The sequence below is a fragment of the Callorhinchus milii genome, unplaced genomic scaffold (assembly GCF_018977255.1).
Source record: "Callorhinchus milii isolate IMCB2004 unplaced genomic scaffold, IMCB_Cmil_1.0 Scaffold2, whole genome shotgun sequence".
Taxonomy (NCBI): domain Eukaryota; kingdom Metazoa; phylum Chordata; class Chondrichthyes; order Chimaeriformes; family Callorhinchidae; genus Callorhinchus; species Callorhinchus milii.
The window spans coordinates 1259327-1286912 of record NW_024704743.1 but is presented as its reverse complement, the minus strand read 5'-3'; the positions used below and the strand labels follow the sequence as shown (position 1 = coordinate 1286912).

General features: G+C 43.4%; 1 protein-coding gene across 3 annotated transcripts in view; it reads left to right on the top strand.

Moving 5' to 3' along the window:
* The window catches only part of LOC103188301 (zinc finger and BTB domain-containing protein 47), an 84350-nt gene that overhangs the window by 43538 nt on the left and 13226 nt on the right, over positions 1-27586 (top strand). For all 3 annotated transcript variants that reach the window (XM_042331828.1, XM_042331826.1, XM_042331827.1), the window contains exon 2: positions 9895-11277. In XM_042331828.1, the coding sequence (XP_042187762.1) occupies positions 9976-11277 (1302 nt within the window). In that variant the 5' untranslated portion in view covers positions 9895-9975. The remainder of the gene's footprint in view (positions 1-9894; positions 11278-27586) is intronic.

Below are 27586 nucleotides of genomic sequence, written 5' to 3'. Positions count from 1 at the left end.
GGTTAAGAGGCCTGAAGTGCACAGGGAGAGAAAACTTTACTCTTTTGATTGGGGTGGATTGTGTTAGATGGTGCATATTTTTGTTGAAATAGCACTCCCTTTCAATTCTACTCAATTATATTTTGAAGTGTTTTGGCACCTATATTTTACATATAGGTGGAGTCCTGTAGCTCAGTGGTTAGAGCACTCGCTTTGCAAGCGAGAGACCTGAGTTCAATCCCAGGCAGAGGGCGAAACCTCGGGCAAGTTTCCTTACTCCACACAGAGCCTAATAATAATCCCTCCAAAAACAATAATAAAAATTGGTCATTTTCAATCTACGACTGTTTGTGGGACATTGCTGTGCGCAATTGGCTGCCGCGTTCGCCCACAAATATACAGTCAATTCACTTTCCGTGTGTTCTGTGAAGCGCTTTGGGACGTCCTCCCGACGTGAAAAGCGCTATATCAAATGCAAGGATTATTATTATTATTATTATTACATGAAATGGATTGTATAATAACATGACATGTAGGAGCAGGAGTAGGCCATTCGGCCCTTCGAGCCTGCCCCGCCATTCAAGCATGGCTGATCTTCTAATCTAAGTCCAGCTAATAACCTGACGCTGCCTTATCCCCATATCCCTTATTCCCTTTTGCAATAAGAAATCTATCTATCTCAGTCTTGAATATGTTCAAGGACTGAGCGTCAACAGCCCTTTGGGGTAGTGAGTCCCATACATTCACTGCCCTTTGAGTGAAGAATGATACTATACCAATCCTTGTATTTAATAAAGTGTCTTAATTGCTGAAACATCTTAATTGTATTGTGTTGCTTTCAAACTACTTTACAGATAATTTCTGTCAAGTGAAGTCACATTTGGTGAAAGTGCTCAAAATGGGCATAAGAGGTATGAAATAATCCTTGTGTTCGATATAGTGCCTTATGTTGTGACGTCTCAAAGTGCATCACAGGATATACTGTAAAGTGTGTATTTTATGGGCGAATGTTTTCTTTCCTCAACATTTGCATCGAGACTAGCATAGTTTTATTAAAAAAACATTCCAGTATAATAGTTATAATTCTATAAATCAAATCGATACTAAATTCATCACAAGCTGTAGGATGTAATGCATTTTCTTCTTCACTTTGCTGTCACAACGAATAAACAATATATTGACTGCTATTTTTCAACAAAAAAAAACAGGCTTTTTGGGGAAAGCTGAAAATGTACCTTGACCTTTAAGTATGTGGGTAACATTGGCAGAGGGCGTGGGTGTGCTGCAGTAATTCGTGTAGCGGGTTAATCCTTTTAACGTTTCTCAATCTTTGAGGTTTCAGTAAGAGTTGCTGCAAAACCGCCCCAGAGTCTGTCAGTCTGCGGAAAGTACAATGTGCATTGTCTTTAAAACTTCCATCAGCACTGCTTTAGAGTTACAACATACGCCATCGTTTGAAGGGAAGTAGCTTTAAGCGATGTTCTCGTGAAGCTTCCGATCGCCGTTTTTCAACGTAATCAGTGTAAGATAGACTCAGACTGAAGATCAAGAACTTTGGGCGGGCGTGTAATTGGGGCGGCGGGGGAGGAGAGTGTGGCAAAACGTGCTCCTCCCTGTCCACAATCGCAGAGAGAAGAAATCCAGTGGAAAAGGATTATTCAGTTGCCCTCACACCGTAGCAAGTGTAGGTTGTGGGAATACTGTACAGCTTCTTGGGTGCAGGATGTCTGTGGCAGTGACGAGGGCCTCTTTTCCAGTGATCTGATTTGACGGTTGAGCTTCTGTGTCTGTCAATTGCATCAGGAAACAGACCAGACTTGAGCAGGGGCTTGAGGTCTGAGTGAAGTTGCTTAATTAGGGGCGTTTTGGTATCGGCAAAAGAAGATGGAAATGAGACTCGAAATGGAGAGAAGACAAATACTGTGCTTAAAAAGAAACTTCTTTGGTTCATTTTAGTATCCTTGGGTGTCTGTGGGAGGGGGGCGGGATGGGAAGTTCTGTAGTCGATTGGAGGCTCGCTTTCCAGGGGTACTCATCCCCTCGAAAACAAAAATAAATTTGGTTACTCAATCCACGATTGTTTGTGGGACACTGCTGCTGCGTTTAACCCACAAAATATACAGTCAATTCACTTTACAGTATATTCTGTGAAAAGCTTTGAGATGTCTTGATGGCCTGATAAGGCACTATATCAAATGCAAAGAATATTATTATAATATCAAATGCAATGATTATTATTGTTGTATGTTTTCTGGCGAGTGATTTTTTTTGTGTGTGTGTGTATGAGCCGTGTTAATGGAAGGACTGCGTTACGGACATCAAAACGTTACCCCAGTGAGTTTCTGTATTCCCCTTGCCATTTTCCTCTTTCCTCCCTCTTTCTCACCCCCGCCCCTCCCAGGGGCCACCCTGGAAAAAAAGTGACGTAGAGGGTCAATATTATAGCTGATAATTTTTCAAGCTGTGCATTTTTCTCAACTGGCGCTGGGAGAAATTGTGCCTTGACTGGTTTGCTTTGGCCATAATTGCTGGTGCTGTCCTGCAGGAGGTCACTGAGCCTGACCATGTGAGTGGGCTCACTTAACATGTACAGTGGAAATGACTGTAATTGCTTAAAAAGCCCCAGGTTTTAAAGCTTATCTAGACTTCTGCCAGACTACTGCGTTCAGACACTTCCCAATGTGCAAGTTCTCGTCTTCTTCTCAGTAACGAAGGACTCGGGAAGAGGCGAAAAGGAAATATATTTATTTTTTAAAAAAAAACACAGGAATGGAGTCGGGAAATGCTTTTTAGTTATTACCAGGCTTTCAACCGGAATATTTAAAAACACATCTTGAAAGTGGAGGTGCCCCCAAAGATAGTTCGGGACCGCTTATTGCATGCACTGAACAGGCGGAGACCCATGTCTGTTGTTCTGGTTTCTTAGTTTCACGTTCTTATAGCTGTAATCTTCTAAGACATTTGGACATTGTCACTGTGTGGCACCAGTGGAAATTGATGAGGAGATAACTCTTGACTTTAGATAGTGTATGATGTTCTGAGTAGTGCGATTTGCGGCAGTGTAGATTTAGTGTTCAGAACAGCAACGGCTACACGGTGTTTGCAAACTCTTCCATTACTCCTATTGAATGCAGTGCTGGGGGCATGTTGCTTTGTTGGAGGTACCGTCTTTCGGATGAGATCTTAACCAAGTTCCTGTCTGCCTGTTCAGAAAAGTTAACGGAGTTTCTCCTGGTGTAGTAGTAGTAATAATAATAATACTTGGATTTGTTAAAGCGCATAATCACGTCTATTTTGGAAGCTTATGGGAATAAATTGATGTGTGGATGAATGGCATTCTACTGTGTATGCTCAAAATATAGTAGAATTATTAAAAGTAATCTATCCGTTCCTGTTTTTTCAGATTGTGAAGGTGAGATGATCTTGAAATAGAAAAAAAAAGTCTGCCATGGTTAAAACGTAGGCGAGTTAAGATGCGTATTTGCATAGTGTGGTTAAGAAGAAGCAATAGTCTGTGGTTTGCTAAGTAAATACTAATGATCCACTGGGGTTTCATTAACATCTTAGAGACTTTCCCTGGTAGATTTTGAAATGTTTGTGTATCTTTTTCTTCCTCTTTATTCTGCTCTCCTCATCTGGCGAACAGCATTTAAATGAGATACTGAACCTGCATAGAAGCCACCCTAAGGCGTATCATTTAAACTATCCTCTTTCAGAGAAACATTATTTCAAGGGGAAAAGATTCCCCCCAAATGATGCCTTCTCCAACAATACCAGGATTAGTCTTAAGTAAATGCTGATCACTGGGTTCGATGAGGGTTCTATAATTCAAACGTTTCAATATTTGTATTGCATAATGCTAATTTAAAAAGATAACTTGTCTGACTTGAACCCGTACACTTCTTGGAAGAAACGGAGCAGTAAGTAGGAACCCAGTTGTTAGTCGATTGGGGGGGTTGCTTTCCAGGGGGTAATAACAATAATTTGGTTACTCATTGCCACTGTTTGTGGGACTGCTGTGAGCAATTGGCTGCTCGTTTTGGCCACTAAATACAGTCAGTTCACTTTACACTATATTCGATATAAGACACTAAATCAAATGCAAGGATTATTATTGTGTCACTGTTTTCTCTGATGGTGGCACGCAAAGCATTAGCAGGGATAGATGACCATGCCTTTTGAGTTTGGTGTGACAACTGTCAATTGGACTTTTGAATAGAGAAGAAAATTTAAAAATACGCATTGACTAGACGGGTGTTTCTCTGATGGCTGTTTGTTTTTTTGTGCCCACATGGTTGCCACCAGAATCCCAAGTAAAGAAATTCGAATGAAACCATGGAATCCCTATTATTAATAATAATCCTTGCATTTGATATAGAGCCTTATCACGTTGTTGTAACGTCTCAGAGCCCTTCCCAGAATATATATTGTAAAGTGGATTGACTGTGGCAATTCACGGCAGCCAATTGTGCACACCAGTGTCCCACAAATAGCTGTGGATTGAGTGACCAATTATTATTTTTATTTATTTTTTTGGAGGCGTTTTTTGAGAGGAAAGTGCCCGACAGATGTAGTGTGTGTAGGTCAGGGTTTTTGTAAACTACAGGCAATAATTAGCATTAGGCAATTTGGGCCCACAGCCCATTTGATCATCAATCTAAACTAAAGGCTGAGCAACACTAACACATGCTTTACAAGGAAATTCGTTGACTTATGTAAGTAAGGTGTTGTCTTTGTAGTAAAAGTTTGGCAGTGGATGACTAAATAAATGTTGGGCATTAATAGCTGGATAATTAGGGAGTATTTTGTGGTTGGATCTACATTTTGTATCCAAATGTGCTGCTTGTTTTTAATGAGCAGCATTGATTTTTCTCGTTCAATTTTTTGGCTCTATTTTCTTAAGGCTCCAAAGTATGCCTAATAACAATCATTCTTGCATTTGATGTCACGTTGTGAGACGTCTCAAAGCGCTTCACAGAATACACTGTAAAGTGAATTGACTACACATTTTGTTGCCGAAACGCAGCAGCCAATTACGCACAGCAGTGTCCCACAAACAGTTGTGGATTGAGTGTCCACATTTTTTAAAAATATTTTTGGGATGAATTATTACCAATTATTACCAACAGAAAGCAATCTGTCAACTAGCTTTCTACTTACGGCTGGGTAAACAGAGGTTTATGCAGTAAGGAAACTTGCCTAAGGTATTGCCATGCCCAGGAATCGAACCTGGGACGTCCTCCTGACGTGAAAGGCGCTCTAAATGTCATTTTGTTGTTGTTTTCTCGCTTGTGAGGCGAGTGCTCTAACCAATACGCTACAGGACTCCTAAATAGGATTTGAAGGTCATCCTGTACCCCACTGAAGTATAGGGGTTGCAATCCTGTATGGTTTCACCTGAAAATACAAAATAGTTTGTTCTAAGTGTTGAGAACTGTGAAATCTAGGAATGTATAAAAGATGTTCATAGATTTGAGAGTGATTGGCGTTTGAAAAGGCAAATTCTGGGGGTTTAGGGACCTTTATTTGAATGCAAGCAGCTGATGAAATCACCCTGCGTTATTAGAGGATGAGCAGGGACCTGACCCAGAGATCTTTAGCTGTGCCCTGAATTAGCTTCTCAGATCTGCATAAACCGCCTGATCTGATTCAGACACAATTGTTTTCCTTTCTGCATCCTTCCTCTTTATGTGTGCCTGTCTCTCTGTACCAAACCTGGCTGAGGGAGTTTGCTGTGCGCAGAGCACCAGTGCCTGAAAAATAAATGCATAGAATAATAATATGCATTTGAAAAGAAACTCCATTCAGCCTTTATTAAAAATTCTGCTGATTGCTCATTGAAATTATTCCTCCTGTTTATGGCAGGCCTAAGAGACTACGTATTATTGAAGTGTTCCACAATGTGCCTGGAACAGTTGTTCGACTCTGTGGTCCCACACTGTCAACTGACATTGCCCAGTGACGCTCCTGCCGCTTCTGTCAACCAACGGCTAAACAAATTGCATTTGTGTCGAGGCTTACACGTCGGGAGTACGTCTCAAGGCGCTGGACAGTCAAGGATTTGGACCCGAGCTGGAGGCTGGGATCAAGAAGGGTGGAGGGCAGGGAGGGTAGTAGGGCGACCGAAGATGGGGTCGAATAAGAAGGTCTGGAGACGGGCCTTGAAGGAAGCAAGGGAGGGGAGGGCGAGCCAAAGAGACCGTGGGGTGGGACAGAGAGACTGAAGGCCCGACCCTTTTGTGGAGGAAGAAAACTTGCCTAAGGTTTTGCCGTGCCCCGCTAAGACTCAGAAGTTTTACTAGTTCGAAGAACAAAGCAATGGAGAGTTCTGCGTGATGTGATTCTTTTAATCTCTCTGCGTGTTTAGTGGATGGTTCACTCTTCTGTTTGACCAACTCACTACAAGTCATCCGCCCCACTAAATAAAATAGCTTCTGCCAGCATCCCAAGGATGGAACAATTTTTATATATTTTGAAGCATTAACTGACTTACCATTACATTTAGGCGGTTTGAATACACAGGTCAGTGTGTTTGTGGCAGATTTCCTGCAGTTTAGCGTTCAGTTTTTTTAAAAAGCTTTAGTACAGAAATCCTCATCCGTTCATCACAGCGCAGATCCATTTAGAGCTCTTGAGATGCTGGAAAAGCAATTCACTACCATTAGCAAACTAAAACGCTGCTTGTCCAATGTCCACACTGTATCATGTAACCTACCATTACCGTTGCTACCACTAACTAAATGGTAGTACTGAACTGTAACAATTTGGGTTTGTTGAGTAGATTTGGGATTAAAGAGATGGATATTTCCCGCTGCGAAGGAATAGATTTTGGCTAGAGTTTGTTTTTTTGTTGCAGGAAAACATTGTTTTTGGTGGGTGGCGTTACATTGGTCGTGGGGTGGGGTGGTGGGGGGTGATTAGATGATACAATATTAAACTGCTTGAGTATGTACACTAAAATCTAATTTACCCGACCAACGTACTGTTAATGGATAAGTTGAGCTCTGGAATAGTGGCCAAAAGTTACATATTCAAATTCCAGTAAATACACTTAATAAAGTTGATCAAGTTTTATTTAACATTTATAATGATTGAAGCTTGCCTGTCTATCTGTAGAGCATCTGCGTGGTTATCTGTCACCTTACATTTGCTTTCAGACAGCACTGCTTCTGTCTGTTTTTTTTTTGCAAGTGAAGAACGACCCACATCTAAAGAATAAAACCTGTTGACGTGGGTTAGGTGAAGTCTGGGCAAAAATGGACAATTTGTGTATGGCGCTTTGAAGGGAGGCCTATGTAGAAATATACTACTGCCTAGCAGAATTTTTGCAACAACTGTACTTCAGAAATGTGAAGATGTCAGATTAAAAAGCCTGCCTTAAATAGTTTTGTTCAAATTCCTTGACTTCTAATTGACAGCTCAGAGAAATTGGTGCTCACATTGTAATGTGGCTGTTGTTCATGACAATACTACTAAATTTAACGAGTGAAGGATTTGGGGGATGTTGAAGGATTCTTTTCATCTGTGTCAGCGTAGTTGACTAGGTGATATATTTGAATTCTAGCTAACTGTTTGAGGACACACAAAATTACTCAGATTAGTTTAGCAGCACTCCCAACACGTGACTGAATTTGATTTTTATGCTGAGAAAATCTCATTCTTATTTTTTCATTATCTCTGAAAGAATGCAGTTTGCATTTTCATTCTGACACATTAGCATCTTTTCCTCTTTAATTATTAAAATCTTATTTCTATTTCTGGCCTGTTAAATAACACTTCTATTTTTCATTCAAGAACTTTTTTTTTGGGGGGGGGGGCGGGGAAGTAATTCAGTAAAAGTGCATATCGTTTTAATAATAAAATTCAGGACAAACGTTGCTTTTCCTTCACAATAGGTTTTCGGCTAAAAATGGTTAATGTGTGTCGCTGGGCGATGGAGAGGAATTTGAATATTATGAATAGATTGAACATTTTGGAATTCATGTTGGATCTAACTGCATCTCCCCATCCAATGAACAGCTGACATTCCAGTCGGTTGCTATAGAAAGTCTTCATGCTGTGCAAACCAAGCCTGCCCTGTCAAATAGAGTTGACGCAGTATTTATGTTCTACTTCCAAGATGGTACGATTACGTTCAGTAAATATTGTCTTGTTCTGAATGTAAAGCAGGCTGAAAGGATCAACTTTCCGCAAAAAAAAAAAGTCCCTCTTTATTGAAGTTTCTGAAGTTTATAGTTTCAGCTGTTGATGGATGTTAATTTGAATTTATTTTTTTTTGTCCCTCTTTTTATTCCCTTCTGCTTTAAGTCCCGTCTCAAGACCCTCCTCTTCAACCACGCCTTCGGGCACCCTCCTAACCATACCCTCGCTTCCCTCCACCCCTCCTGATCCCAACCCGCAGCTCGGGTCCAAATGCCTGACTGTCCAGCAGCTTGGGACATCCTCCTGACGTGAAAGGCACTTTACAAATGTAATTGACCAGATTTTAAGAAGACAATTTTTAGGTGTACAGGACTCCACAGTTTAGCTGGTTAAAGCTGAGCTAAAACTCAACATCCACTCTGGGGTTCCCAAGTCTCAGCTCTTGCCAACCTAAACAATGTGGGATTAATAATGATTATACTTGCATTTGATAGCATCGAGACATTATTGTCTCAAAGCGCTTCACAAAATATACTGTCTGCCTTTTTTTAATCTAAAGGATTCTGATCTTCCATTTAAGAACTTACACGTGTATCGTATTACTCTGTGACACAATAAATGGGTAAAACTACAATTTTTATTCTCTTCAATATAGCTATGAATGAAACATGGATTTCCATTGTGTAGAATGCCACACGTGTGGTGCTGTGTTGTATTTGAGTCCTGAAAAATATTGTGGTCTTAGCATTAAATTCATCTCCTGGTAAATTAAGATTGTGCAGAATTTTGGTAAATTCATTTAACTTGCAAGAATTGTGGAAATCTTCTTTCAAAAGATGGGACTGTAAGAATTCCAGGTGCTAAATTAAACGATGATTTAAGTAGAAGATTAACATTTTAAGGCTAAGATTGCTAAAAGGGGATGATAGCGTGGTTGTTCTGGAGCAATGAGATCCGATGGGCAAAAGGGCCTTCTTCATCCAAACCAATCTTGAGATCTTACTTCCAAAGAGATAATGCTTGGCCAGGATGATGATGATGATGATGATGTCATTTTATACACAGAACCTAACCCATAAAGTTGGGAGGCAGGATAAAAAGGAGAAATAGCTCTGGCCACATCATGTTGTTGAAACGTCTCAAAGGACTTCACAGAATTTTTGTTCAAATGTATGACTGTGTATTTTTGTAAGTGAACGCGGCAACCAATTTGCTCGTAGCATTGTCCCCATAAGCTGTATAGTAAATGGCTGTGGATTGAGTGACCAAATTATTTATTTATTTTGAAGGGATTATTACCCCTGGAAAACGATCCACCACCAACAACAACAACAACAACAAGATTCCATTTATAAAGCGCCTTTCACGTCAGGAGGACGTCCCAAGGCGCTGCACAGTTGGGTCATGACCCGAGCAGTGGGGAAATGGTCAGGGTGAGGGGAGGGAGAGAGGAGGGGGAAATGGTCAGGGTGAGGGGAGGGAAGGGAGGGAGCGAGGAGGGGGAAGAGAGTCGAGAGGGGAGCTGAAGGCACGGTCAAAGAGAAAGGTTTTGAGACCGGCCTTGAAGGACTAACCAATCGACTAACAGGGCTCCTACTTGCTGCTAGGTGAACAGAGGCGTGTGGAATAAGGAAACTTGCCCAAGGTTTCACCCTGCCCGGGAATCAAACCCAGGTCCTCTCGTCGTGAGGCGAGTGCTCTAACCAATACTCTGCAGGACTTGATTGTTAGTTTCTGGTTCTGATTTCTGACCAGTTTTGTTTTCTCTTGCAGCTGATAGTTGAAAAGACCACTGACTACCCGTCCACTGAGTATTCTCTAGTGGAGGATGTTGCCCTCCACTTTACTTGTTTGATGGACAGACTGAACGAGCAGCGCCTCTTTCAGCCAGATTTGTGTGATGTAGACGTGGTATTGGTGCGGCAGAAGAACACGTTTCCCGCTCACAAGGGAGTCCTTGCAGCGTACAGTCAGTTCTTTCATTCCCTCTTCACGCAGAACAAGCAGCTCCAGCGGGTTGAACTTTCCCTGGAAGCGCTAACGTCTCAAGGGTTCCAACAGATCCTTAACTTCATCTACACTTCAAAGCTGCTGGTAAATGCCTGCAACGTGCAGGATGTTCTGAATGCTGCTGCCGTTCTGCAGATGAATGATATTGCTACTTCCTGTCAAGAATTAATAGACAGCCGGTCCCTAAACCTGACCACAGTGAGTAGCGACATGTCAAAGCAGGAGGGCCGCGGCAATCCACTTAGTTCTCAGTTTTACCGGGAGATCAAGCAGGAGGTTGATCCGCATCCCAAGATTTACGCTCGCGAGGGTAACAACCCATACTCGGTCCGTGTGGAGGACAATGTTGTGAAGCAGCACCCACCCGTGCAGCCAAAGCAACAGTATTACAAGGAGGAGAACAACAGCCGAACGGTGTGCAAGATTGAAGGGGATGCTGAGGAGCTGGATAACTCTGAGAGCAGGAGCTCGTATAACAGGGAGCAGATCATCGTGGAGGTGAACCTGAACAATCAGACGCTGAACGTTTCCAAAGGGGCCGAGGGCATGTCTTCTCCCTCAGAGGCCACTGCCGTGCTGGGGAGGTGTCCAGAGGATGAGGAGGAGGAGGAGGAAGACGATGAGGAGGACGAGGAAGAGGAGGAGGAAGAGGACGACGATGAGGAAGATGCTGACGTCGGGGATGAGGAAGACGAGGAGGAAGAGGAAGACGCCAGCGAGGAGGAGGAAGAGGAGGTTGAGGAGAGCGAGGAGGACGAAAACGAGGAGGATAATTCCGACACACCAGAAGTCAAAACTGAGAGCGGGCAGCCGACTCGCAGAGCAGTGAGGGCTTCAACCGCCTCCAAGGGATCCGTCACTGCAGCTTCCAGTCGGTCGCGGAGGAACACCAAGGCAGAGGTGAGCGCCCGGGGCAGGAAGCGGAAGAAGGATTCTGACGGCTCGAATCAGAAGGTGAAAATAGAAGAGAAGCAACACTACCCCTGCAAAAAGTGCCCCAGGGTTTTCAACAACCGCTGGTACTTGGAGAAGCACATGAACGTGACGCACAGCCGCATGCAGATCTGTGACAAGTGCGGCAAGAGGTTCGTGTTGGAGAGCGAGCTCTCTCTGCATCATCAGACTGACTGTGAGAAGAGCATTCAGGTAGGCCGTTAGTTTGCACTTTCAACATCTTAGTTGCATTTATTAAATTCTTATTACTCGATAAAGAGTCGATCACCTTGAGACATCCCCCAATGTCAAAATGGATAAATGTATATTTTGTTGTACAAGTCATATCAGTCGGGATCACTACATTTAGTTTGACTTGTCTGAAGTCCGAGTTGCAGGTAAACTTGTATGATTCGTAGGAAAACAAACTGATTTAATCAATAAACTGCACTGCGCATGCGTAATTAAATACAGCCGAACCCTGCTTAGTCGGTGACTGGACAAGACTACGTTTCCTGCGACTCAATGTGTCTTGACCCGTTCCCGCATGCGCACTTATTGACAAGCGTTGGAATAGCGTGGAATCGCGGAAAGTTAAGTTTTTCTGTGCATGCTCCGATGGATCAACAACAGCTTGCATTCATGTAGCATCCTTCACACGGGATAGCATCCCGGATCAAGACTATATTTCCCACGATTTAGTGCAGTCACCCGAAGCACGCTTGCTCGATGGGTCAAGTGCGCCGTTTCCCACAATTCAAGGCCAGTAATGGAGGGTAGGAGGTGATTAATATGAGTCGTGCAAAGAAATGTAAATAGTTTTGATAGGCAACCGAATAGGACTCGGGCGAATGTGTGACAATTTATAACGATAAGACTTGTGCGAATTTTATTGCATCAACTATTTGATGCATTTAATTGGCTCCATTTTGTTATTTTTTTCAATGTCCTGAATCCTGCTCCAGGCGTGTTGTGGCTGCCTGAGATCTTGTCTTCTCCTGAAGGTCAATGTCTTAAAACTTGTGTAGCATTTTGGGGAAAAGCTAATTCAGTCTCACAAATTACATTCATACAACGCTTTTCACGTCGGGGGACGTCCCAAGGCGTAGGATAGTCAGGGATTTGAACCCGAGCAGAGGGTTGAAATCAGGAAGGGTAGAGGGCAACAAAGGTAGGAGGTTGACTGAAGTGTGGTCAAAGAGGAGGGTCTTGAGAAGTGCCTTGAACGAGGTAAGAGAGGGAGCGAGGCGAAGGGTCTGTGGGATGGTGTTCCAAAGGTTTGGGCAGAGAGGTTGAAGGCTTGACTGCTGATTGTGCGAAGCCTGCGATTCTTGGACTAAATTTAAGAATTCCCAAATTAAACTTTTAAGACAATGGTCTTAAGGGTGAGAACATGAGGCATTTCAGGGACCTGGTGCTGTGCCAGTACAAGTGAAGCCAATTCTACTGTACCCTTTTATGTTGTTCTTCAAATGTTTCCCATTTCCCTTTTAAAAAAATGTTGTGATCTTAGCTTCAATAGCCACTTGCAGCAAAATATTTTGCATTTCGGTAACCCAGCACGTGAAAATAAATCATCCAACCTCCTCCAGAACTCTCGCAGTGACAATCCTGACTTTCATTAAAATTTAATTTCAGTTGGCTGCCCCATTTCGCCGACAAAAAAAATTGTCAATTCACTTTACAGTCTATCCTGTGAAGCGCTTTGAGACGTCTAAAAGACGTGAAAAGACCTATATCAAATGCAAGGATTATTATTATTATTCAGCTCCCACTGGTTATCGATTTACCAGTCAGTGGGAATGGAATGTTCTTTCGCTATTTATCCTCAAAGACTTCAAAGTGGGTCTTCTGATTTGCATCTTACATTTGTAAATTTCTCCCTCTGCAAACCTTTTGTAAGTTCTTTCTTGTTTCACTGTATCTGATCCTTTGTGGTTGGTTAATCATCACCCTCATCTCTACAGCATGGTTCTTTCCTACACATTGAGGGTTCTTACAATATGGATTACCTTACCAGAAATAGCTGCTGTACATGACAGCATTTGGAAGAAAATTGAGTAAATATTTAAGGGAAAATAATGAAGGGCGTGGGAAAAGAATAGGAATGGAATTAAAGTGGAGAGCTTTAACGGAGGAGCACTAGAACGATGAGCCTGTTAATCTCCATATGCACTGCAAATGGGTCTAGGATTAAACAGAGGGTGATTGCAATGTCGAGCTCCCTGCCACAAACTGCAGCGGCTGTGGTTGAAGCTGAGCTCATCAATTATTTTGAAAGGGAATTTGGTAGATGCCTGAAAAAGAGAAATAATAAAATGTACTGGGAGCAAGCAAGATTAGATTAGGTGGCTCCCTTGACTCCTTCAAGGCTCAGCTCAAGAAAACTCCTCGTCGAATGTGCCTTCGGTCATCATCCTACCCCCTACCCTCCCTGTCCTCCACCCCCTCCTGATCCCAACCTCCAGCTCGGGTACAAATCCCTGACTGTCCAGCGCCTTGGGACATCCTCCCGACGTGAAAGGCGTTATACACACGTAATTTTTTATTGTGATTGTCTGAATGACCTATTTCCTGTGCTGTAGAATTCTGTGTTCTCGTTTCTTCTCGAGCATGACTATTTGCACGAACGTTTCTCCTAAATTGGTTTGAATACACTGAGGTCAAGTGTTGGATTTTGCTGTAATTAACAGAATCTTGAAACCTTGGCCTAAGAGATCTGAATGCACGTTGATGCTGGCATTCCAACGATATTCAGCTCCATGACAGTATTGTTAACTGACCCGTTCTCACAGTTAAGTGGCTTCTGCAGATAAAACTGCAATGCCTGCTCGTTCTCCACACGTTCAGACACAGCTTGGGAATCCTGCACCTGTCTGGGCGTTTTGCTTCCCAGCTCCCATCAGGTATGAAGACTTTCAGGTTTCTAACAGCAGATGTTCAATTCAGGAATGTGCTGGGCTGTGTGTGCATTCACCACTCTCCTCCGCTCTTCCACCCGAGTTTAGCTTTTGAATTGTCAGGAAGCGGTGGGCTCAGGAAGGGAGGTCAGTGGAGTAAACTCGTGGGTTCTGTGTTCCTGATATTTGGGAAGCGAATTGGTGATGCACTGAACAACTATTGGATGAATCGCTTCAAGTGTTCAGGTAGGCTTCATTAACCCTGGCCTAAAATGCTAAATTGCTTTTATTGAACCAGCCACAGGGCCACCAGAGCTTCTACCGCCTGGAGTCCTGTAACTCAGTGGTTAGAGCATTCACCTGGCAAGCGAGAGACCTGAGTTTGATTCCCGGTAGGGTAAACCATTGGGCCTCTGTAGTAAGTAGGAACCCGCTTGTTAGTCGATTGGTGGATTGCTTTTCTGGGGGTAATCATGCCTTCTAAAAAAGTTAACAATAATAATTTGGTCACTCAATCCATGACTGTTTGTGGGACACTGCTCTGCGCAATTGGCTGCCGCCTTTCGCCGACAAACTATAGTCAATTCACTTTACAGTATGTGCTGTGAAGTGCTCTGAGACGTCTCGAACACGTGATAAGGTGCTATATCAAATGCAAGGATTATTATTTTTTTGTAATCAGCACAAGCTACCTGTTCTGGATTAGGTAGTTTGTGATGGGCTGAATGACTTGTTTTCTGCGATGTAGCAAGCGAGAGCACAGTGTAAGTTTATTCAAGCAAAGTAAAAATGTTTTGTCTACATTGTCAACATGGGCTTACAGACTCAAAACAACTTCCAAAAGGCTTTTATTGAGGTTTTTAACCAAACTTCCTTAACGACTTCCTTGCAGAAGACCCAAGGTTCTTGTGCATGCTACTAGCAATGTGTGTCCGTTTTCTAAAAATACAATAGGAACTTTGACAAAACATTTCTTTTAGACATCTGATTGTGTTTAACAGACTGTGTAAACTAGTGAGTCAATTTTAACTGGTGTGTCACATGACTCAATAATTGCTCGAGAATACAAAGTAATCTGATGCACTTTCGGGTTGTCAGGGAATGGGTCGATCTTGACAACCAAAATCAATTGCAAGGCGAGGTATCACACATTGAACTTTTCGATAATGGCAGCACTGAGTAAAGGAATGCATTATTTTTGTCTTGGCACACGTATTGGATTTTTACTTTCTCCCTTTTTATTGCGGGGGTTCATTAGGACTGCATCCTGTATTCTAAGCGTTCTGGGACGTTACCCTGCATGAGGGGTGAAAGTTGTTGTTCCTCATTTAAGCATTGATATGAGCCCAGTCGTAACGCCCTATATCTTTGGCCAGTCATTTTCATACCTCTCAGCGTCTATAGAGCACACGACATGAGCACATGATGCATGGTGATGTGAGGATGTTTCGCACTCCTGTTTGTATCGAGATCTTGGAAGAAATGAGACCTGCAACAAAAAACGAAAACTTAAGGCCAGCGAATCGACAATCAGAGGTTTCTCTCGAATTCCTAACTTTATTTGGCTCCAGGTGCCGTTCACTGTGTGCTCAGGTCGTAAACATGATAGCCTTAGATACCTGCCTGAGTGCATAATCTAAACAGATGTTTTACTAGTATTCTAGGAAAATAAGAGCCCCATTGTCAGCTCTTCTGGTGGCCAAACTTACAGCCACTACGTCTCGAAACTCTGGAACACTCTTCCTCTATCCCTCTGTCTTGCCCCTTCCTTTACCCATCTTCCGGTTGTGCCTGAAGACCTTCCTCTTCGACCATGCCTATGGTCACCTCCCCCCCCCCCCCCCCCCCCCCCGCAGCTTGGCATTGTTTTCCACCACTGTCAAGCTCTCTGGGATGTGTGAGGGGCGCTGTGTGTATGCACGTTGTTGTTCTGTTTGGTCACCATTCCCTTTATCATTGCCAAATCCTGAATCAGCCATAACTCAGCTGTTTTGCATTGTGAAAGCTAGAAATTATCCAAAAGCTTTCCCAGCCATTTCACAATTGTAGTTTTGAGTGAGCTGCTCGCGATTACAGTTTGAGAATATTTTAACTGCAGCCAAAACCAACACAGCAACAAACAAAATGGTGCAGTGTCACATTACAGGCCTCGAAATGTGGTCTGTTTGGCATCAATTTTCGATAGACTGACTGGTGAACGTAGACTGATGCTGCTTTCTGCATTTCCGGACCAGATTTCAATGGTGGTCTGTGATTTCTGCACTATGGCTCTCTAGATCACTGAGTGGATTCTTATGTACTGTATTGCTCCATTGATTGACTGAATTCTTGTAGCCTCCTGCTCTCCTCGACTCTAGCTCAGATAAATTTGCTATAAACTGAGTAATTGCTTTTTTTTAATGAATTAACAACACCAAAATTACATTTGTATAGCGGCTTTCACGTCAGGAGGACGTCCCGTGCCGCTGCATTTATATAGCATTTATATTTGCGTAGGACAATGTCCCAGAGCGCTTGACATTGGCGGAGCACAACTCTGAGCTGGGGGGATGGGGGAGGTGACCGTAGGCACGGTCGAAGAGGAAGGTCTTCACGTGTGACCTGAAGATGGGGAAGGAAGGGCAAGGTGGAGGGATAGAAGAATATTCCAGAGAATCGGGGCCTAGTGGCTGAAAGTGCAGCCACCAATGATGGAACAGAGGGCAAGAGGGACAAGCAGAAGGCCGCAGCCAGTCGAGCGGATGCAACGGGTAGTGGGTTGGGGGCTAAGCAGGTTGGGGAGGTAGGGAAGTGCTAGGGCACGATGAGATTTGAAGACGAGTGTGAGGATCTTTAATTACTTTAAGAAAATATTTCTGATAGCTTCACTTCTTGATGGCTATGAGTTTCAAGCATTTCAATACTCTAGGAAGAGGACCTGTCATGAGAGGTTTAAATGTATGAAAGTAATCTTGAAGATGCAATGGTATCCCATTGAGATAAGAAGCATGGTACCTTGATATACGCAGAAATCCCTCCCCATGCTTGAGAATCTCCAAACCTTCCATATGTATATGGTTTTCAGTTACCTTGTGCAGCATGAACAGACTCTTCCTAGACAGGGAGCATCTAGTTACCAAATCAATGTGGAGTCCTGCAGCATTTTGGTTACAGCACTCGCCTCGCAAGCGAGAAGACCTGGTTTCGATTCCCGGCCAGGACAAAACATGAGGCAAGTTTCCTTACTCCATATGCCTCTGTTTCCCAGTATTTGGGAATTCAGTTGTTAGTTGATTGGCAGATCGCTTTTCCGGGGGTAATAATTCCTTCAAAATAAATTTTGACTGTTTGTGGGACAATTTGTTTCGCCCACAAAATATACAGTTAATTCACTTTACAGTTTACTCTGTGAAGGCTTTAAGATGTCTAGAAGACATGGCAAGACGCTATATCAAATGCAAGGATTATTATTATATTATATATACTTTGAATAGTGCTATGGGATCTTAACATTCATCTGAACAGGTAACAGAATCGATGGTAAGCCTTGGTTTACCATTGCTAGGATAGAGATTGATGCCTCTGATAGGGCAGAACCCCTCCCCTGCACTGCAGCTTCAATCTACAGACTAGACTGTGATCTTAAGTCCTGATGTGCTTGAACCTTGCAACCCAGTGGAGAGTCTCACCGTTGGTACTGTAGAACATTTAAATATTTCCGGCACTGGGACCTTGGAGACATTTGACCATGTCTATAAAAGCTGAAGCCCCATCCATTCCTTTAGGGTGTGATGTATCCAGACAAGCTGTCAGGTTGGCCAGTTTAATACTTAAAATCAGGCCTTCCCAGGTTCTATTTGATGTATCGCCTTATAGTTGAAATGTCTCAAAGCGCTTCAAAGAATATATTGTAAAGGGAATTGATAGTGTATTTTGAGGGCCGAACGCAAATTTCAAAAACAAACAAAATGAAAAGCCAGGCTGGAATTGGAGATCTATCTCCACTGCAACAATTTGCGGATGGTGAATGGTGTTTGAACTAACTCGGGGGAAAAAAAAGTATTTTTCAGATCTCAATCTCAGGGCTTTGCAGTAAATACTGTTAAGTGTCGTGACTGTATGTAGTGACATATGGGGCTGGCGTTTTCTTCCACACAGCAAACTTTGGGGGAATGACCAATTAATTAGAAGGGCTGTTGGGCCGAGCACCATGAGAACTTCAACCTCTTCTGAATAGCATTGCAGGGAATTTAACATCCGTCTCAAGGCAGTGGAGTGGTTTAACTTCTCAGCTGCTCACTCCAGCTCATGGGTAATTTCAACATTTTGCCCAATGACCTGTCCTTTGAGCCTTTCATCCAATTCTTAACCACCTCTGCTATCCTGCTGCACCACCTCCTACTCCCAGCAGCTAAAACCTAAGGAAGGTTTGCCATCTCCTCGCTTCTATGGCGTTGCCCCAACCTATTTGTTTCCTGCAGTTCTCTTCACTCTTCCACTCTCAGTGTTTCACGTCCACTGTCCTATCCATCTTTATAATTGACTGCTTTACCCTGTTTCCGGTGTCTCATATAATTTTTTTATATATATATTTGTATATCCCTCCACCTCATTCCCTCACCCTTCGCTTTCTAAAGCCTTCTGAAAAAAAATCCCTTTAACTGTATCCCTGCTTCTGCGCCTTATCCCCTACCTGTCTGGACTTGCATGCTCTCTTTGTAAAGTTCTTTGAGACATAATAATAGTAATAACATTCTCTTCCATGACAAGCTGTCTCAGGTCAGGTTGCAGTATTGCTGATCTGTGGATTGGAGAGGCAGCTAGTGGGACAAGTGCAATCCTCGTTAGATATTGAAAGTGGGCTAGATCATGAGCAGCAGGTAGATAGTTGTGAAAGAAGCTACATTGGCAGACATAGAAGGAAATAACTTGTAAGTGCCTTAGGAATCTGTGCTCGGGGTGATGTTATAATAATAATAATAATAATAATAATCCTTGCATTTGATATAGCGCTTTTCACGTCAGGAGGACGTCCCAAAGCGCTTCACAGAACACACTGTAAAGTGAATTGACTGTATATTTGTGGGCGAACGCGGCAGCCAATTGCGCACAGCAATGTCCCACAAACAGTTGTAGATTGAAAATGACCAATTTATTATTGTTTTTTTGTTTTTTTGGAGGGATTATTATTAGGCTCTGTGTGGAGTAAGGAAACTTGCCCAAGGTTTCGCCCTGCCTGGAATTGAACTCAGGTCTCTCACTTGCAAAGCGAGTGCTCTAACCACTGAGCTACAGGACTCCACATGTTGTTTACACTATTCATAACTGATTTAGAAGTAAGGGCAAAAAACAATAAGATTGCTGTTGATACAAAATTGGGGAGAGGAAGGATTGCAGATAACAGGGAACAAGCTTCCCAAATGCAATGGAACTGGATAGATTTGGAGTTGGGCTACTGAGTGTCAAATATCATTTCAAGTGGATAATTATTGAACGATAGGATTGGAAAGGAACAAACGGTGGGAATGTCCTCCGGATAGCCCACAGGATTTTGCTTTGTGGAAACTGGTGAAGCGATCGCTGAGACCGTTGGATAGTGTGCTATGGCCAAAATCAAAAGCTCAGCCACAGGAAGACACAGTGAACTTGAACAGGGCACCAGTCTAACTCTGGCTGAATTGTCCAATTTTGGTCACTGTATAACAGTAACAATAACTTGCATTCATATAGCGCCGCTCACGCAGAGTAGAGTCCCAGAGCGCTGAGCCCGGAGGAGGGGAAGTGACTAAGTGCGGTCAAAGACGACAGTCTTCGGGCGTGATCTGAAAATGGGGAGAATCTCGCTTCCTTTTCGAATAGTACCATTAACGTCCAACTGTACTGACAGCCGTATAGGTTAACGTATCATCCGAAGGACAGCGTCTCCCGACAATGCCACACACCCCCCCCCCACCCCCGCCGTACTGCATTGGAGCGTCAGCTTAGACTATGTGCCTGAACCCACAACCTTCACGTAGGAAAATGTCTCTGGAAAGTACATCCCGGAGATGATGGCCCTTTGTACATGCCACTGTGAAGCGCGGGAGTTAGCAGCGTCGAGGACAATTGCACAATTGGTTTAAATATTAATTGAGAAATGTCAAGAAGTGCGGTGTTATCATACAATGCGTCAGGTCCAGAACATGAGAGAGAGAGTGCAGCAGGGAGGAGTGAGTGGCCTTCGCTTGCTGCGCTGGCAACTGGGTTAACACAAGTCTGGAGGGATGGAGGTGACGTGATTTCACACACTAGCAGCTGAAAATAGCAAAGCGCTGTACCAGCATCAGCGGGTTTTAATCTCTCGGTTCTGTTATTATTACCGAAAGTGTAAATAATATCCTGACTATGTGGGAAACCAACCCCAGCAGATGGATGAAGCGAATGAGGGGCAACGTGTCATCAGAAGGCAATGGAAATGATTAGATTCACTAATGAGGCAGAACGGATACGTCGCAAGTGGTAAAGTCTCATCGCTGCACAGGGCGCACTCTATTTATGTCCTCCGTTTTAAAATCTGTCCTTTCAAAAAAAAACATTTGTTCGCAGTGTTCGAGGCGTCGTTTTTTAAAAAAAAAAATCTGCAGGGATTTCAGACCACAAATTGGAGGTTCTGAATATTCTTAACCAGTCTGTCAGGCACTGTCTGAGCTAAACTCCCAACTCGTTTAAAACCCAGCAGCCAGTCTACACTACCGTACCTTTACCCCTAACCTTGACAAGCTCAACGGCTCCCAAATACCCCAGTGTATTAACAGCCTGGTCTTAACTTTAACATCTACCTCTTCAACCTCCTCCAGTCCTATTCTGCCCATTCATCACTCCAGCATTGGCGTAATAATAATAATAATAATCCTTGCGTTTGATATACTGCGAAGTGTAGTGACTGTGCATTTTGTAGGCGACAGTGCAAGTTGTCGTCGATTAGGTAATCAACCAGATCAGAAATATATTTTTTTATTTCAGCAGCTTTTTGATGTGGACAGCCTAATAGCTTAGAGATTGCAAACAGGTCCTCCCACTCTGTCTGATATCCTTGTGAGAAAAATGACACAATCTGTCATAATTATAGTTTTCAGAGGTGAGAAAAGCTTTTCTCACTTTCCCCCTCGATACAGTACAATTGTTATTACTGAAAGTCAATGATATAAACTGATCTCGCTGTTAGAGTGAATCATTGCTGGTATCTGGCTCCGAATTCTGTTGCGAGAGGGAGGAGTGCTCTCTGAGGGGAAGAGGGTTTTTTTTTAAAAAAAAGATTGAGTCTTCGTTCCTAATCAGTTTTACTGCTAAAACGTGTGGTCTGTGGACAGGATTGAACTCGGCCATGGTATGAACACCCAACGATCAAATAGCCTGGAAATTCTCACCATCCAGTTTCATCTGGGTGTGAAGATTGGTTATGTGGACAGCTGTCAGCACCTGAGGAATAATCCTCAGTGTGAGAAAGTAGGTGTCCTAGCCAACAACCCCCCAAATAAAATTGGTCATTCACTTCAAGGCTGTTTCCGGGGCATTACTATGCACAAATTTGCTGCTGTGTTTGTCAACAAATACACAGTCACTCCACTTCATAGTAAATCCTGTGAAGTGCTTTGGGATGTCTTCCGGACATGAAAAACGCTTTACCAAATCCAAGCGTTATTATTATTATTATTAAAGGTTGTTCCTAAACCCATAAATAGTTGAAGACTGCAATTTTCCACTGTTTCGTATGCAATTTTTCGCTGGGTGATATTTCTTGCTACTGATAATTGGGATGTTGAGGGTTGCATTTCTCACCCGATGTAATTCCGTTGCGGCTGGATCGAATGAGTCGTTCAACAACAACTTACATTTATATAGCGCCTTCACATGGGGTAGCGTCCCAGAGCTTTTGACAGTGGTGGAGTCTGACCCCAAACCAGTGGGAGAGGGAGGAGGGAGGTGACGATCAAAAAGGAAGGTCGTTAGGCGCGATTTGATAGTGGGGAGGGAGGGGGAGTGATTGAGGGAGAGAATTTTGGGGCATAGTGGCTGAAAGCATGGCCAATGATGGTGGAGCTGATGGGACGAGGGACAAACAGGAGGCCGGAGCCAGACGAGCATAGGCGATGAGTGGTGGAGTGGGGGATAAGCAGATCGGAGAGGTAGGGAGGTGCGATGGCATCAAGACGAGTATGAGGACCTTGAATCATCCAAGAAGTTAAAAAAAAAACATTTGAGGGGCCTGAGGAAAGACTTGGAAAGTATGGTTAATAATGAGGATAAAGAGCAATTTACAAACCCAGATAATCATGGCACGAGCTCAATGACTTCCTCCTGTGCTGAGCATTTCTGTTTCTATGTCAACGACAGACAGACCCATTCAGTGTTCCTCTTTCTACAAGTTGCTTGCCGGAAATTTATAACAGCAACCAATCAAATAACCAGCTAAATTTGTCTCCGTTTGAAGTTCTCCTCACTTTAACTCGCCAGCTCCCCATCCTCATTGCCGGGTAATGCAGTTAACCTTCAGCAAGACTGAAGAGAGCGCTTTCCAAGATATCATCGAGTGTAGAAGTTACTATCTTCTTAATGTGGACCAAATATCTGAGGATTTTATTTTGAGTAATAGAATCTTGTTTGTGTCAGGTTAGAATCTCTGCCTTTCTCTTAAAACTGGGAAGTGTAACCAAGATGGTGTTGACCATAGAGTCTGAAGTACAATTAGTCTGCAATTACAATTCTGCAAGTTTCAGGATTTTTTACTTAAAAGGCTGTCTGGAGCTGTATCCCAGAAAGTGCTCTGTGGGACACTGCTGTCAGAATATCTGTGCCTCGCTTTGAAATCAGCACCTTGGAACCGTCTCAGGGCGAAATCTTCAGCAAGTTTCCTTACTCCACACGCTTCTGTTTACCTAGCAGTAAGTAGGAACACGGATGTTAGTCGATTGACGGATCGCTTTCCGAGGGTAATCGTCCCTTAAACAAAATTGGGTTGCTCAATCCACAGTGTTTGTGGGACATTGTCGTGCGCATCACCCACAAAATATACACTTTACAGTATATATCCCCCGCCCCAACCGCCCTACCATCGGTGGCCGGGCTTTCAGCCCCGAGGCTCTGGAACTCTATCCCCCAGTGCCTTCGCCGCCTCCTCCCTTTCTTCCTTGAAGGCCGGTCTCAAGACCTTTCTCTTTGACCTTCAGCCTTCAGCTCCCCTCTCGACTCTCTACCCCCTCCTCGCTCCCTCCCTTCGCTCCCCTCACCCTGACCATTTCCCCCCTGCTCGGGTCCTGACCCAACTGTACAGCGCCTTGGGACGTCCTCCCGACGTGAAAGGCGCTCAATAAATGGAATCTTGTTGTTGTTGTTGTTGTATATTCTGTGAAGCACTTTGAGACGTATCAGTGGTGTGATTAGGCGCTATATCATATGCAAGGATTATTATTGACAATTTATGAAATTTAAGTTTTTTTTACAAATTGGCTCAATCGGCAATGTCTGTTGGGAGTACAGTGGTTATAAGTGCCTCTGCTTATTGTAAAAAGTACACTGCCAAAGTAAGCTCGCCCTGCATGTTTTAAGTGGGCGGATTTCTTAGTAAGATTGTGGTCTTGATTAACCTTTTAATCTCTCACTCAATACACTGTGGGCAGTGGTGTTGGGCAATAGAAGTGAAATGTTATTTCCACAGGGCAGGAACTAGGTGAGGGGTATATGCTGCATTAAAACTTGGTTCAAGTTTGGAGATCATACTTTTTTTTACATCTGCAATTTAATTAACTACGTATCTGGAGAATCGGACTGTTTTTTTTATGTCCGTACATAATGCTCAATTGGACTGTGATCTTGGTTTACCTCATCACACCAGTCTTTGTCAGGCTTCACTGGCTCGCTATCGCCGAATGGATCGATTTCAGATCTTCACACTCATTCTCAAATCCCTTCATTCCCTGGCACCTCTCTACCTCTCCAACCTGGTTACACCCTAACCCACTACCTCCGCTCGACTGGCTCCGGGCTCCTGCTTGTCCGCTCCACCATCGGTGGCTGTGCTTTCAGCCACTACGCCCCGTTGGCCCTCCAGTCTCAGATACCATAAAGTTAGGCTTGTTTTGCACAATAACAAAGGTGGAATAATAATGCCCGAGTTATTTTTATATTTTCTTTTTTGCCCTGTTGGTACTTGCGTTGCTCACTGAGCATTTGATTGGCCCGTTGTGTGATTATAATTACTTGTCTTTTGAGGAAAATTACAGGTTCCTCAATAGACAGCTGAAATTCAACCCGACCGCACAGTCACAATATTGCTTCTCAACACAAAGGTGTTAACAGTAAAAGGGTTTGGAGTTAACAAGAGAATGACAATCATCTGGTACCTGAATTGCCAGTTTTCACATTGCTCAAAACAGAGGGACTGTACTGTCTCTGAAATTACATATTGTAGGCATTTTTAGGGAATGTTGATAACTATATTAGAGAGTGTTGCAGTTTAAGCCACTTACGCCATGGTTATTCGTGGGACATTGCTGTATGCAAATTGGCTGCCCCATTTCCCCCAAAATACACAGTCACTCTACTTCACAGTAAATTTCTTTTGGGATGGATGTCTTCTCGAGGTAAACGACTTTATACCAAATGCAAAATTAATCCTACTTAGTATTTTGCCATATAGGGAAAGCCCAGATCAAACTGAATGCTGAGCTCCTATGCACTTTCCTACACACCCACAATTATACCTATCCTAATCCTAGTTAGAGAATTGTGATAAGGATAATTGGCTTCATTGGAAAGATAAACATCAAAACACAAATTGAATGGCTTTGTACTGTCAGAGATTTTCATATGCAAGATTGTGAGCTACTTAAGAAGTAATCCTTTGATAAAGTGCTTGATCATGTCATCAGAATTTCAAAACGTGTCCCTGGATTTACTGTAAAGTGTGGTAATACTGTGGATTTTGTAGGGGAACACTGCAGACACACATGTATTGTCTACAAACAATAAATGACCAATATTCTTTGGGATTGTTGTCATCCTTCTACGCTTCAAAATTCTACAATTCTCCAAATGACAAAGTTGTGGAAGTTTCTTAGTTCAGTGCATCTCCGCATTTTACCAGAACCACAATTCAGATGACCTATAAAGTGTCCCCAAGTCCCAAATCGTGGTTCTGACCGGCTAAAGAGAAGACATCGAGGATAGTGTTTGGAAGATACATGGGGCATCAGTCTCAATAGTTGCTTACCTGGTGGACACCAACTTCTGCTTGAACAATGTCCTGAAGGGCAGCAGAGAGACGGGACTAATGCACTCGGGTTATGCTCATCTCTTTTCAGGGACAGCGAGGTCCCAGTGTTACTCAACACAAGACCTGTATGCAAACAGTCCTCCTACATAGGTCTTAGCTCCTGGGGATGCAGCAGAGGGATTTCCTCTGGCCCATTTGCAGAGTGAATCAAGCAACGATCAAACAAAGGGCAATTTCAGGACAGACACCAGGAAGTTTTGGATAATCTACTGGAACAGGATGTCAGGAAAGGTGGTAGAGACCAGGCATTTCGCTTCCTCACTCCATCATGTTACAGAGATGTCGCACTGAATATTATCCGCCATGTTTTTCTTTGCCCAGAGGGTAATTAATGACAAACAGGTTGCCAGGAAAGGTGGTTGAGCTTAGGACACTGGCGTCATTTTTAAGCAGCTCGATTTTGTGATGAGAGGACAGCGGTGTGGGTATTCCAGAGGGCTAAGATATAGTGCCTCATCAAGTATTCGAGACATCTCAAAGGGCTTCACAGAAAATATTGTAAAGTGAATTGTCTGTACATTTGGTGGATGAATGTAAATACAATGTGAATTGTTGGGTGTTAACAAAGCCTCGGTGCTATTCAAAAACTGAGTTTCCCAAGTGTCCTGACCAATAACCTCCACAGATTAAAAAAAAGATAATTCACTTCAGGCTGCCTGGGGGAAATTGCTGCCTGCAAATTAGTTGCCCTGTTCGTCTACAAATACAGTCACTGATTACACTTTACAAAAAGCTCAGCGAAGCATTCAAGCCATGCGGTGTCAGGCTCCACCGCTGTTAAGTGCTCTGAGATGCTGCCCTGAACGAAGTGTGCTATATAAATGCAAGTTGTATTATTATCCACTGTACATTTTCATCCAAAATTCCAGTTGTGTAAAAAAAAACACAGATTGTCACATTCTGGTGCGTTCTTCACGATGCACTGGGGGTGCATTTTTCTTTGAATTTTCCCATGTAACCTCAATGGTAAAAACGTACCAAATGTGGAAATTTAAAGCTCTCCTGGTGCTTTTGAGCTCGTGGCACTCGCTCGAGACTGGTGCCACCCTATGAGCCCGCGTCGTGTCCCACACTTGCAAGTGTTGATGTTTCGCCAAGTCGTGCATTGGAGACGCCACTCGGGGTGAATACTGTCGCCACTAACTAATTAGAATGAGCTGAAATTATGCAGCGGAGGTTCGTGGGACTGCACCTCTGTGTTGCCCCTATATTCTTGTGAGCTTACGCTGCATAATTGAGCGCTCAGGCACATCGAAGGGATTGACGGGAACCTGTGATCGTGACTCGTTTGAAACAAACCTCGCTATAACACATTCTGCACCAGAATGTGTTACAGTGAGGATGAGCTGTTTATTATGCAGCGTCGGTTTAACTTAAAGAATCGTACCATTGCAGAAGCTGTTTTGAAGGTAGTGATTTTTTTGAGGTGCTTCTATTATGAGAGTCAACTTTTACAGTGCTTTTACACTAATAGGCCCTATCTCAGGCCCGTTTCCAGAGGCAACCAATGTTGTAACATTAACAAGAAGAAGAAATTACATGCATATAGGGCCTTTCGCATCGAGGGGACGTCCTGAGGTGCTGGACACTGAGGGATTTGGACCCGAGCTGGGGGTTGGGATCAGGAAGGGTGGAGGGTAGGGGTAGGAGAGTGATCGAAGGCAAAGTTGAAAAGGAGGGTCTTGAGACGTGCCTTGAATCAGGCAAAGGAGGGAGCGAGGCGAAGGGATTGTAGAGTGGAGCTCCCAATCCAGAACCTTGGCGTCTTGTTAGAGTCTCAACTATTCTTTCTACCCCACATCCGTGCTCTGCCTTCCCCCACCTCCGCAACGTCACCCGGCTCCATTACTGCCTCTCCCAGTTTTCCTGAACCCATTAAAGTTCCACGTATACAAAGAAGTTTTTAAGTTATTCTGTAAACATCACAACAACGTCAAGATGTAACTGCAACGTCAAGATGTAACTGCCCCTTAGAAGTGTTTTTTTGTGATTTCCACCAGCCAAATTACAAATGGAATCGCAGATGGAGTTGAGTGCAGTCTCCAATGCCGATAGTTAGTTAGTTGTGTGTGTCTGAGATCTCTCAAAAACAGTTCTCCTGGCAGCTGTAGGATGCCCAAGCATTGACGTCATTAAAGTGATTTGCGATGACATCAAGAATTCTGTAAATATGCACAAAGGCTGCCCTCTCTCTGGCAGTCCAGAGACTAATAAAAAGCTCCAACTCCACTTTGGCACGCACCTTGAGTCCTGCAGCTCAGTGGTTCCAGCACTCGCCTCGCAAGCGAGGGACCTGGTTTCGATTCCCGACGGGGTGAGACCTTAGGCAAGT